Here is a 13,680-nt window from a genome sequence, read left to right as displayed (position 1 = left end):
CAGTTCTCTTTTTACTTGCCTCACAAAATAGGTTCAACGAGTGGTAACCTATAGGGGGAGACATCAAAGAGAGGTCTAAGGTGACAGAAGGGCCAGAGTAAGAAAAAGTATCTTGTCCCTGATACTCCATTCAAAGATTAATATTAAGGCAATCACCTGGTTTGACTTTGCCTTCATGCTTATCTGTCAAGTTCAGGATAAAAGGTCAACTAGCATGAGCTCTATCCACACACAATTCTACTCTATCTTCTGTATAAAATAATATTTTATGTATTAATTTGTGTGTGTGTGAGAGAGAGAGGGAGAGAATGGGTACACCAGGGCTTCTAGCCACTGCAAACAAACTCCAGACACATGTGCCACCTTGTGCATCTGGCTTACATGGGAACTGGGGAATTGAACATGGGTCCTTAGGCTTTGCAGGCAAGTGCCTTAGCCACTAAGTCATCTCTCCAGCCCCTCTTTCTCCTTTTCACTACAGCATCAGCATCAGCACAATCCCCATCATCATCATCAACAACAAAATTACTTCCCTGGTCTGGGAGACACAAAGTGTTAAATCTCTTCAAAAACAGTTTTTGTAAGTTTCAACATTTTGTTAGAGAAAGATACTATAGAACCTTGATACGACAGGATCAAAATTAAGACCAATACATAAAACAAAAGCATGTAAGAAACTTGAATTCTCCCAAGGCAATCATCATAAAAGATGCATCTCCTCTTCTGTGACAAGGTCACATTTTATATGATAGGAAGCCTGAAGTCTCAGCTTTTATGGTAAAATGAAAATCTCCATGTTTCTTTTGGGTCTATAACAGACTGGGCTTTGGGCTTCTATAAGAAATAGTCAAATATTCCTGAAATCATCCCTCACATAGCCTTTCATTGTTCCTGTGGCTTAATAAGGGATGTCTTCAAGAAGGCACAGGGCACTATCTGCAGATGACCTCCAAAAGAGACCAGCAAAAACCAGCGTCTTCTAACAAATCTTTCCAGAGCTTCCTTGGCAATGAGGGTGGTGTGTCTCATGGCCATCACTTTATTGGACTTGCATCTTAGTTGGTGGTCACACTGGCTTCCTTTTGCCGTAGTCGTTCTTTCTAAAGTTTAAGGAAAAATAGCAAGTTTATTACCATTTCTATTATTCTTTTATATTTCTCACATTTTGATAAATTTCTCAAATTCTGGTCTGGAATTCTGAGTAGAATTGTATCAAACACTCTAGAAACAAGAATATTTTCATTCTTCTTTCCTTAGACCCTAGGTTACCTGCTCTTGCTAACTTACTACCTTACCCCTCCCTACAAAACCAAAATAAATAGAGAGGGAACATCCAGCCAATCACCTAGCTATGTCTGGGAACAGCCAGCCAGTCAACTTGCTGTGTCCATCCAGAACACTGAGCTCACCATACCAAGTGGCTCTGCTCTGTTCTCTTTTGTGACAAAGACATGCATTTTTAGTGTTATTCATTGACTCCTTCCACTCTCATCCTTTGCCTTCTGTTGGTGTTTCGGGGAAATCTCAGGAAATAGTTTTTAGGGAGTCAAGATAGGAAAATAAATCCTGTTTTTCAAGGTGCACGAATCTGCAAGAGAGCAGACCTTATTGAACTGAAGAGAGGCCATATAAGGTAGAAGACAGCTGGAGTCCATCCAGGCAAAATAGCATTAGTGCTCATTTCTCCACAGATACTCTGTTCTGTTCTTCTTATATCCCCTTACCCACTACAGCCTTTAAAATGGGAAGGGCAAGGCTGTCTGATGGGAAGAGGTGAACACAGACAAAAGCACACAGAGTAACAAGCAGGCTCTTCCTGTTTCTGGGGCTCTATAGAAGTTAACGTGGCAGCAATGTAGCGATGGGCTGCTCCTGGGGCAAGCTAACTGAGGCTAAAGAGAAGGGGATGTGGTAGTCCCCTTGAAAGAGCAGATGCAGGCAGAAATCATTTGAGAAATGACCACCAAATGCTGAGGGCCTACAAGTATATCATTGTGCAATGAATTACTAATGAGACTAGATACAAACAAAAGTCAGTGCCATTTCACCCTGAGCATGAAGCATACCACCAGCCTGTAAAATTAAATCAGGGGTCAGTTTCGAAACTTTCTTGCTCTCATACACAGACAAAAGATATAACAACTCTAATGAGCTGAGGGTCACCATGGGGGCTTACTCATAGAAAGTCCAATCTGTATGAGAGGCCTCAGTAGACCACTGTTTCTTCTTTGTCTACATGGCTAATTCCATTCCTTCTGTTGCCGGAGAAAAGTCAGCATTAAGGATTAAATAATAGACTTAGGAAAAGAGCTAAGAGCTGATGAAGACAACTAAAAATCAGGGTTGAGCCACTGCCACTGAGAATTATACGAGCGAGTGGACTGAGCACACTATCAAATGGACACCAGTGGTGTCCAGTCAGGCAGGGGCACTATGGATGCTAAACCCAGATCTGCCTTCCCAAGCTGTTTGACCCTGAATTATCCATTTACTATTCATCCACATTCATTCAGCTGCTGATGGGGATATAAGAGAAACATGGTCAATAAGTAATTTCATTTCATAATGGTCTTTGAAGCATCTGGAACAGCTGGCAAAGTTACTTGTAATACAAAAGGAAATTTATATTGCATATAATACAATGTATTATGTGTGTGTGTGTGTGTGTGTGTGTTACATTACATTAGAGCCCAGAGTAGGTTGGGCTTAAATAATTATAGTGAAGAGAATGATAGTTCTACTTACTGACCACCAATGCTGATCCCTTTTGCAGAGCCCAAGGAATTTACGGTAACCTCAAAAGTACCTAACATATTCTGAGCATCTATTCTATTTTTTTTCAAGGTAGGGTTTCACTCTAGTCCAGACTGACCTGGAATTCGCTCTGGAGTCTCAGGGTGGCTTTGAACTCACAGCAATCCTCCTACCTCTGCCTCCCGAGTGCTGGGATTAAAGGCATGTGCCACCACACCTGGCTGAGCATCTATTCTATACCATATAATATATAGCTTTTCCTGGTTTCTTCAAAATAACTTAAGTCAATGGTACTATCACTTTCCTACTTTTCTTGAATGGAAAGAAACAAAATAACCTTGCCAGGGTTTTTGACTCCTAGGGAAAAGGCTGAGATTTAAACAGTTTCTTTGACAATAATCCTGAGTTCCTAAGCATGTACCAATTCCAGCTGACATCTGTAATGTGCAAATGGTAGATCACTGTGTTTCTACTTAACAGTGGTCTCTTTTTAAAATATTTATTTATTTGACAGAGAAAGAGTTGGGGGGAGAGATGGAGAAAGAATAGGCATGCTAGGGCCTCCAGGCACTGCAAACGAACTCCAGATGCATGTGCCCTCTTCTGCATCTGGCTAACATGGGTCCTGGGGAATCGAACCAGGGTACTATGGCTTTGCAGGCAAACACCTTAACTGCTAAGCCATTCCTCCAGTCCAATACTGGACTCTTGAGGACAGCTTTCTCTCAAATTCAGAAAGATCAAGTAGAAAGCTGGTTTATAGTACAAGGAAGAGATGTGAGAGGACTCAGGGTATAGTCCTGGTTTTTGTTGCCTCTTTTCTATTCCTATTGTGAAAGCTGTGCCTTTTTGCATATTAATTTACTCAGCTACACACATAGGACTTCCTGCCTTCCATTATTTAACTGGAAGACAGAGTCCATGAGGGTGAATACACATAAACACTGCAGGAGAAAGGTACCTTGAGGTAAGGGTGTGTGGTGTCAGTCAGGTGCTGAAGGATGTGCAATGGCAATTGGCACACATGTGGTTCATCAGAAATGACCTTTGTTGGGTTTGCACGAGAAACACAAAGCCATGCTTTTGCTTTCACTCCTACTTTACTTTTTTTAAACCACACGCTATTGGGGTGGCACTGAGGACGTAGACACTCTATCTCTTTACACACTCTTAGGGCCATCTTAGGTATAAATGAAACCTGTGGAGTTTATGCTGAAAAATGTAACTTACCAGACTAGCAGTAGGATTGATTTTCTTTGTCTCCACTTTCTTCTCTGATGTCAACTTGCTGACTGAAGCTTGAGCCATTTTTAGTCTGAAATAGAAATAGGGAGAGGGTGAAACAGGGGATTTGAAAAAAAAGCCAGAAAAATCTGAAAGGTTTAAACAGAAATCCCAACACTTTTGAATGAAATTGTATTTTAAAAATACAGACAAATGCTTAATAATCAAAACACCCAGAAATCAATTATTAGGCAATGTTATCGTGCTGACGGTCACAGTGAATGCCCACAAACCTCGATTGGAAAGTCTATGACAAAGATGAGGTCATCACTCTATCCAGCATGTTACTGTCCTGAATCCTGCAGGCAACTGTGCACACTATAGGTATCTGTGTCCCTAAGTATGTCAAAACCAAGAAAAGGCACAGTGGAAACACTAGGCAACAGCATTTTTTTTGTTCCATTATCATTTTATGAGATTGTTGTTTATATGACCTGTTCACTTAAATGTCATTGTATGGTACATAAGTGTGTTAAGCTTTTTTATGGCTATTATTAAATTCAAACTCTAGGTACAAAGGCTTTTCCTCTGTGTAATCAAAATTCAGCTTTCTTCACTGGCTCAGAGGCACACTGAGATGACCATGGGAAGCTGTGTCATTGAGAACCATGTAGTAGTTTCTGATGGACTAAATACTATGGGCACATAGCACTGTTCATAGCACTTAAGCCTGCTATCTGCTCAGACAGCTATGAGACCTTCTTTGGATTATAAAAATTTGAGATTTGAGGAAATGCATGAATGTTATAATCATTAAAATCCACAAGTCCAGGGTTGGAGAGATGGCGCAGCAGTTAAAGTCACTTACTTGCAAAGCCTGACAGCCCAGGGTTCAATTCCAAAATACCCACATAAAGCCAGATGCACTAAAGGGCATTTGGAATTTGTTTGCTGTGGCAGGAAGCCCTGGTGAACCCATACTCTTTCTCTCTCAAATGACTAAAATATTTTTAAAGATTCACAAGTTCACAGAAGTTAAGTAAAAAAAGTCTATAGTATGGGAAGAAAAACCATAAATCATATATATGATGTGAGTCTTTTATCCAGAATACAAAAGGGATACTTATAACTCAAATAAAAAAAGATGAATCACTTCTCCACACAGTGGGCAAAAATGTGACTAGTTTTTCAAAGGTGACAAACAAAGGTCAGTAGGAACACAGAAAGAAGCTCAACATCATTAACAGGCTCAATACATGTCAAAGTATTCAAAGCAGACTGGAAAAAATAGTAAACTCATGATCAGTTGAATACTAGAAAAATGGGAGAGAATGAGACTAGGCTATTGTATTAAATAGTGTTTTATGTTTAAGTCATAATATCTATGATGTTTAATTTTAGGCTAAATCTTAAAGAATATGTAATTCTAGGTGATGAGAACATAAGTGAGTTGTGTCATCCTTTGCATTCTTAAAATTTCTCAGAATACTTAAATTTTTTAATTTAATTCTTAAAATACCTCAGAAGGGGCCCAACTGAAACTAAGGACAACTGGCGAAATAAGCAAGGGTGATGTTTTCCTGTGAACTGGATACCAGCACAAAGGGGAAGGAGATCAATGCAGAGAAAAATCAACTCCTACCAAATCAGAGAGCCAGAGCCTCAGAGGCCCCCAACACCTCAGCACTGAAGCAGACCAAAAATGAACCCAACATGGCTCAGGGAAATCTTGCGGAAGAGGGGGCGGAAAGAATGTCAGAGTTACATGTTGGGTCATGATTTTCAGAGACATTTATCATACTAATAACTGGGGGCTAACTCCACAATGCACGACCCATTTTCAATAACAAAAGGAGGGTCTAATGGGAGGGGGTAGATCACAGATGAACCTAAATAATGGTACCAATCTGCCTGTATTTACTGAAAAGAAAACTAATAAATTAAATTAAAAAAAAATTTCTTCAAAGGTATTTTAAGAATCCTAGCTAGTAAAAGATCCACCAACTCAGACTTTTAAAATTTAATATATATTTTTTTTTACTTCAGGGTTTCAAATAAAAATCTCACCCTATATTAACCATGAAACCATATAGTTGTTATCATTTACAAGTGATAGAGAGGCTTGGCTCTTAGCTGATTTTACATAAGTTGCTTAAAGCATACACTCAGTAAATGTGATCTCCTTACCTATATGCAGAAGTTAGTTACAATGAATTCAACATGCTGACTTGGAACATCAAAAAACACAAATGATACAAACATGAGTCATTTCTTAGAGAACCCAAGAAGAAATACATTTGTAAATCTGTCTAAGACCAGCCTTTCTCAATATTGCTGTAGTCTGCATGTCTGTACCACATTGTCCACTAAACTTTTCCATTGGTGGCAACAACTGTGTCTATTCACAACCAAGAAAAGAATTCACTAAATGGATCAAATCCAGGTCTGGCTATGTGGTGATGACAAGATTCTGAACCCTCAGCTTGCACTCTTTCTTGCTTCTCTCCAGCCAGGTTTCTTTTCAAATGCAGTGCCTCCTAGTTACTCTTTCATCCCACTTAAATAGAATGGCCAGCAATTCTCATCTCTCCCACGGTCCCTCACTTTAAAGGAGCATGTTTGCGCAAACAAGATGAAATTCCACCTCCAAGGAGGTAGAAGGTGAGGAGGATGGGCACCTGAAAGTTGTTTTCTAACACGTCATTCATGCACCACTTTCACACACATGTGCACATCATAAACATGCATACACATGCAACATGCAACCCCTTCCCTCAAAAAAGAATGTGGAATGTTGTCTATGATACATTTGTGATATGAAGGTGATATTGTTGGAAAGGGTTGATATGACCTCTTTTCTGTGCACCTGCTTCTAAGGCTTATGTGTCTGACTGTGTTGTGATCATTTTGGGTGCCTTTCTTTTGCATTAGAATGGAGCTTCTCATATGATTTCATTGTTTTTAGCTCCTCGTTAGCATACTGTATGCTGTCTGGCACATAGAAAGCAATCAAGCTGGGCCAGGGCAGCTATCCAGGAAAAGACAATGGCAAACAAGATGAAATCCCACTTCTAAGGAAGTGGAAGGTGAGAAGGATGGACACCTGAAAATTTTTTTCTAAACACTTACAAATAATTCATCTTTAGAGAGCTGCCCAAACATACCTCAAAAGGGGCCCAACTGAAACTAAGGACAATTGGCGAAACAAGCAAGGGTGATGTTTTCCTGTGAACTGGATACCAGCACAAAGGGGAAGGAGACCAACGCAGAGAAAAATCAACTCCTACCAAATCAGAGAGCCCCCAACACCTCAGTACTGAAGCAGACCAAAAATGAACCCAACATGGCTCAGGGAAATTTTGCGGAAGAGGGGGCAGAAAGAATGTCAGAGTCACATGTTGGGTCATGATTTGCAGAGACATTTATCATACCAATAAATGGGGGCTAACTCCACAATGCATGACCCATTTACATCAACAAGGAGGGCCCAATGGGAGGGGGTAGATCACAGATGAGCCTAAACAATGGTACCAAACCACCTGTATTTACTGAAAAGAAAACTAATAGATTAAATTAAAAAAAAAATAAAAGAAATGAGCATAGTGCGTACCCTCTGTCAGCTTGATTGCAAAGTTGGCTTCCTTTCACTCAGCACATTTCACTCATGTTTGCTACAAGCCTGGACTCTGTAAGCCTTGGAAGAGGACTACTATGGCGGTGTAGAAGTAAAGGGATGAGAGTCCAGACAAAAAGTAGTCTTTTAAATCATCTAATTCCCTTCAATCCATCCTACCTATTAAGATGGCCTCAGTTACCAATGCATGGCTTTAAGCATATCCCATCTCTCTTCCAACATTTTCAATGATTCCCAATCAGCTACAGTGAGGGTCAGCAAATGGTCAGAGTAAACATTTTAGGCTTTTGGGATGTGTATTCTCTTTTATGACAACTCAGCTCTAATATTGTACTGAGAAAGCAGTGTACACACACACACACACACACACACACACACACACACACACACACACATATATATGCCACATAGGGCCAGACAATGCTGTGTTCTAACATACTCTATTCACACTGGTAGTAGCCTGGATGTGGAACACAGCCTATAGTTTACTAGTCCTTGGACTAGAATATCTTATTTAAATTGTATAGCATAGCAGTTAAATCCTCCTTTGTTCTACATTTAGTTTATCTTCAGATTCAGGTCTGTTTTCCTTCAAACACAATGTTAGTTTCCCGAGATAAATGTTCTTGACCCACAATTTTTTGTTTTTGTTCTTACTTACTTGCAAGCAGAGAGAGGAGATACAGAGAGATTGAGAGAGAATGGACACACCAGGGCCTCCAGCTGTTGCAAAGGAACTCCAGATACTCACACCATTCTTTATCTGTCTTTATTTGGGTACTAGGGAACCACACTCATGTGGCTAGGCTCTGCAGGCAAGAGCCTTAGCCACTGAGCCATCTGTCTAGCCCTAGATAAACGTTCTTGGATAAGCCACTTAACCTTTTCGGCTTAAATTTCCTCATATCTCAAAAGTAGGAATAATACTGCACCTAAATGACACTGTGGCTATAAAAATGAAAGCATTACACTTAGTTCCCTACCATGAATCCATTGCTTTATCTTATTTCACGTGCTCCCTTTGCTAGCCCAGTCAAGCACCATTCTCTCTACATGGCTTTTCTCACCTCTACATTTTGTTTTCACTGTTCCCTCAATGACCCTCACTCATTCCCTGTGTTCAAATTCTTCCCATTCTTCTATTCCCAGCTTAAGTGTCAAAGTCATGAAAGCTTCCTTCATCTCTCTTAGCTAGAAGTAATTGCTCTTTTCTCAACCAAAAAAGCACTTTGTGCCTCTCTTAAGGCACTTAAGGCTTTTCATCTCAGGACCAGGTATCTCATTTCTCTTATTCCACTAGAACCACTTGAGGAAATTGCCAGGCTTCAGGCACACTTGGAATCCTCCTGTTTCTGTATATATCCTGGGCCCTGCACAAGTCAGTTCTTGGCATGTATCTAAGTGAATAATGTGTATTGATAACTTTTACTTCCATATTAGTTTAAATGTTTAGTAAAGATTTAGTTATAAAATTATTTTCTGCATTACCTTTGGGAAGAAAAATCCAAAACATTTAAGGATTCTAGTTATTGATTAGCAAAATGAGTCCCAAATAAGGCAAGGGAAAGGGGACTGAAGGCCATTCAACATGTGTTAAATATTTATACATGCCAATTTATATAAATATGCCAGGAACTGCAAAAGAATTGTATTACTTTACTCAGAATGGGACTGAGAACAGAGGAGTTGTATAACTTTGTCTCAGCTTTGGAATTTTCTTATCTCACTCGGGACATAAGATATTGTCTATTTTTGCCTTTTTTTTTTTTTTTTGAAGCAAGCCCTACAGATTGGCCTTTTTTATGTGAGAGAAAGAGAGTCAGAGCAAGAGAGGGAGAGAATTGGCTTACCAGGGCCTCCAGCCACAGTAGTTGAACTCCAGACATGTGCGTCACCTTTGTGCATGTGTGACTTTGTGCTCTTGTGTCTCCTTGTACATCTGGTTTACATGGCATCTAAAGAGTTAAACATGGGCCCTTAGGCTTCACAGGCAAGTGCCTTAACTGCTAAGCCATCTCTTTAGCCCAACTTTTGCCTTTAAGCAAAAGTAATTCGCTGGCTAGGCAATTTCTAGCTGCATAGATGGTCAACCTGCTCCTTGGTTCAATTGTTTCTGAATATGTTTCTGCTTTTGAACAAGATGTTGGATCCATTTTTGTTTCTGGCCTAAATATTTATGATAGAATATCACACATAGGCATTCATAATTACTCATGTGCAAGTAGTTTGACTTGATTTTAAGGATTGTATGCTAAGGTCTCCAAAAGAAACTGAAAACATGGGGAAGTCTCCAAATTAACATATTAGAGAAACAGAAAAAGTAAACTTCAATACATAAATGTTTCAGGAATAGTTCTGAAAATCCTATCTTTCCTTGTCTCTCATTACGATATCTGATAAGCCACAGGAGTCTCTGGGGGTTCTGGTAAATCACAGTTGCTGCTAGTGTCTCACATGTGTGAGAAGGGATAGTGAAGCATGTCCTCTGCTCCTGCAGCCTACATATGAGAACCACCTGGATAGGGAGCACTGTGTCTAGAATGAAGATAGCTTCAGAAGACACTGATCCCAACCTAAAGGTGAGGAGAGCAGCATACTGCACAAAAGCATAAGTCTCCCATTGGAGAGGCAATGCCATTGACACACTGGGGAAGTGGACACAGAGCCGTGCCTTTCCATTTCCAGGGGAGCCTAAAACTGAGCTACCCATACCTATACTGGCTATACTTTTTTTTTTTTTTTTTTTTTTTTTTTTGGTTTTTCGAGGGCAGGGGAATCACTCTAGCTCAGCCTGACCTGGAATTCACCATGTAGTCTCAGGGTGGCCTCAAAGTCATGGTGATCCTCCCAAACCTGCCTCGAGTGCTGGGATTAAAGGCATGTGCCACCACACCCAGTTTCTGGCTATACTTTTATCCATAGCTAAATAAAACTAATTCTGAATTCAACAGTCTATGGGATTAAGTAAACAATGTACTTATTCTTTGGAATGCAGTTTCATTGGTTTGTGATATATAAGGCAGTGATATGAATCCATCAAGTCATAACAACAGAATGACTTTTTAAATTTCTAACCATGTAAAAGCACCAGCCAATGAGGAGGTAAGTAAGATGTTGAGGAAGTGGGAGATGTGTTCAGGCTGCTAATACTTTGTCATTATTGGAAAACTCCAGTTTGGAGGAGAGCTTTTAGTGTCTTCCAAAGACCCTAGCCAGGTGCAGTGGTATGTGCCTTTAATCCTTGTACTTGGGAGATAGAGGTAGGAGGATCACTGTGACTTCAAGGCCAGCCTGGGACTACAGAGTGAGTGCCAGGTCAGCATGGGCTAGAGTGAGACTCTGCCTCAAAAAACCAAAACCAAACCAAACCAAAGCAATAAAAAAAAAAGAATAAAGAGCTTTAACATTCAGTAAAGTTGTTTCTGAGAGAGTGAGAGCATTTAGGGGTCCTATAGATTCCAACAGCTGTAAGCTCTGCTTCAGTAAGAAAGCTTCATTCTAGTGGTTTTATATGTTAGCATTCTGGGTGTGTTCTCAATTGTGTAAGAAGAGCTCTTCTTTTTTTCCCATCTAAAGCAGATAATTCCTATATCTGGAATATAAAGGTACTTCTTGAAGCTTTGGAGGCGGTGACACAAACAGACAAACAGACAAACAAGCACACAAGCTTCCACTTCAGGCAGAAAACCACTGAAGGGTTTTTCATGAAGAAGTCTCCATGGATATCTTGGAGATGGACAGTGGATTAAAAAGACAAAGCTTTGTAAACAATGTTCATTTTTACTACCATGGCTGTCAGACTTAAGCTTTTGGACATTAGAAAAATTGAACATTAAATCCGCACCAAGCTCTATTACTCACTTTGGCTCTTTACTCCTCAAATATGTCCCAAGCCTGAGAGTACCTGTCTTTGGCAAATATTCACAGACAGTCATTGTGGGAATCACCAAAACGTGGGAAGTAAGGAGAGTGTGTTATATTGCTACTAGCTTCAAAGGAGAAGCTCCATCAGCTAGCTGTATAGGGCAACTTGAAAACATTAATCCCCACATGCCTTTTTGTCTTGGACCATGGATAGTTCTTCTTTCATAAAACATTCACAATGAGTGTCTATGGAAACATTGGTGGATTAAGGCAAAGAAAACAGAGGCAGTATGTCTCATGAAAAAAAAATACGAGCTAGGAAAAGCATATCTAACTAGCTGCAATATGTATCATGTTTAAAAGCTTCATATCATTCATCACTAAAGCAAGAAGGCCAAAATGGAAAGTGGGAAAGGTAATCTGTATGTGCCAGCATGTAGAGTTATATGCTTCTTAGTTGGCATGCTACAGGGAATACTCAAGTTCCCCCTACAGGATGCAGACGCTGAATGCTACAACACCACTATACTTATTCTAATGGGTCCAAACATGATCCATAATGTCTCTAGCAAATGCATGAACTCTTCCTTCTGATGGCTGTTCTGAAGTCCAAGCAGGAACACTATAAACACACAAATAAGCAAACTAAAGCAGCAAGAATGGTATGCAATATTTTTCCCCTTCTTGATTAGACTTTTGTGGGATGAAAAAGGTACAGGGATTACAGGTGGGGACATGTGGTCCCTAAGATAGATTGGCTGAACCAATCATTAGCAGACATAGCTTCTTTTATAAACCAATGATGATTTATAAAAGAGAAGGCACATAGGAAGCTGCACAGATGAAATATCAACTTACCATTGTCTCCTTTGCAAGGACCTCCAGCCGGATTTGAACCTAGTAATATCAGCCTTGAAGGCAAAAGGAGCTCCACACAGATGCTGAGGAGATGTGGGCTTTCTCTTCATAGAGCATTCAATATAACATGATAGATGGAACTTTAGATAGAGGAGGCAGGGGCTGCACTGCGATATTGTCTTCATTGGGATTACTCAAAGCAAAGATGGTATTACCATCATGGAAGCTGTTTTAATAGCCTTTGAGGAGGGCACGGCTATGTCTGGATATTCCTGCAGCCACTGCTCAAGTAGCTGAGTGTTAGAGAACTCTGTCATGTTTCCATAAAATACTGTCCCCAGTTTGTTGAATCAAGTTGTCTGTAGAGGAAAAAGTACTACTACTACAACCAGAGACCTACCAGGGGCTGAGGGAGACATTCTTATTTTATCCTTGTTGACAATATTCTATGAGTTAGTGATATAATAATGATAGCATATGATTCATAGTTACCTATGAATTCTTGTTAGCATAATTCATAATAGCATATGATTCATAGTTATGAAAATCAATGAAATAAGTAAAGTCTCTGCACTGTCACTAAAATCACAAACAGCAATACAGACAAACACAAACAAAAATACATAGCTGATGAAGACATCACTGGTCACTGTCTATGTGAAATGTTTCTAAAGGGTAAGTAGGCACAAATCAAAGAAAAGAGCTATGGAAAACATGAAACAATGAGTAACTGAAAATCCATTTATCTCAGGTGGGCTAATGGCCACATACTTAGACACATACCCTTCAAAGCCTATACTCTCTCCTCAGAGTCTGACCCTTGGCCACCCCTACTTTCCACCTTCCACCTTCATGACCACCAACCAGGCCACTCTCACTAGACAAGACAGAAAAGAAGCAATGCAACGTACATCGTAGGCTTAGAAGACTTAGCTCCTTGCACACCACACTTTAACCTTTAAATGTTATTCCATGATATTAGCCTATGATTTCTACTTCCTAAGATGTGACAGTTTGCTTACTCCATGTCTAAGTGAGGCATCTTTGTATTTCTAACCAAGACCAAGTTCCAGCAGCTACACATATCAGACACTTCATAGTTTTTGAGGGTTATCAGTTATAATATTCAAACACACTTTGACTTTGGGTGATTAACTGCAGACCAAAGGCTGCTTCCGTTTGCAGAGTTTCTCTTCCACAGGGGAGTGGAAGGAGATGGGGGTTAGACCTGCCCTGGAATGCATGATCAGTTAAAGCCAATCACTCTGCACTTAGTAGACATAACACCCCAGACGACCCAGAGTTGTAGGTGCAGAGTGAAAGGTACCAGCACACACTTCCTCCTT

General features: G+C 40.1%; 1 protein-coding gene across 4 annotated transcripts in view; it reads right to left on the bottom strand.

Annotated features, from left to right (window-relative positions):
- Nucleotides 1-414: 414 nt before the first annotated feature.
- Fmn1 (formin 1) overlaps nt 415-13,680 on the bottom strand; it is a 434,422-nt gene continuing 421,156 nt past the window's right edge. For all 4 annotated transcript variants that reach the window (XM_045156457.1, XM_045156456.1, XM_004669715.2 and 1 more), the window contains 2 exons: nt 3,985-4,069; nt 415-1,100 (listed from right to left, as the gene is read on the bottom strand). In XM_045156457.1, the coding sequence (XP_045012392.1) occupies nt 1,056-1,100; nt 3,985-4,069 (130 nt within the window). In that variant the 3' untranslated portion in view covers nt 415-1,055. The remainder of the gene's footprint in view (nt 1,101-3,984; nt 4,070-13,680) is intronic.

Source organism: Jaculus jaculus, chromosome 8, assembly GCF_020740685.1.
Source record: "Jaculus jaculus isolate mJacJac1 chromosome 8, mJacJac1.mat.Y.cur, whole genome shotgun sequence".
NCBI classification, from domain to species: domain Eukaryota; kingdom Metazoa; phylum Chordata; class Mammalia; order Rodentia; family Dipodidae; genus Jaculus; species Jaculus jaculus.
Note: the sequence above shows the minus strand (reverse complement) of the source record. Positions and strands in the feature narration are given on the sequence as shown.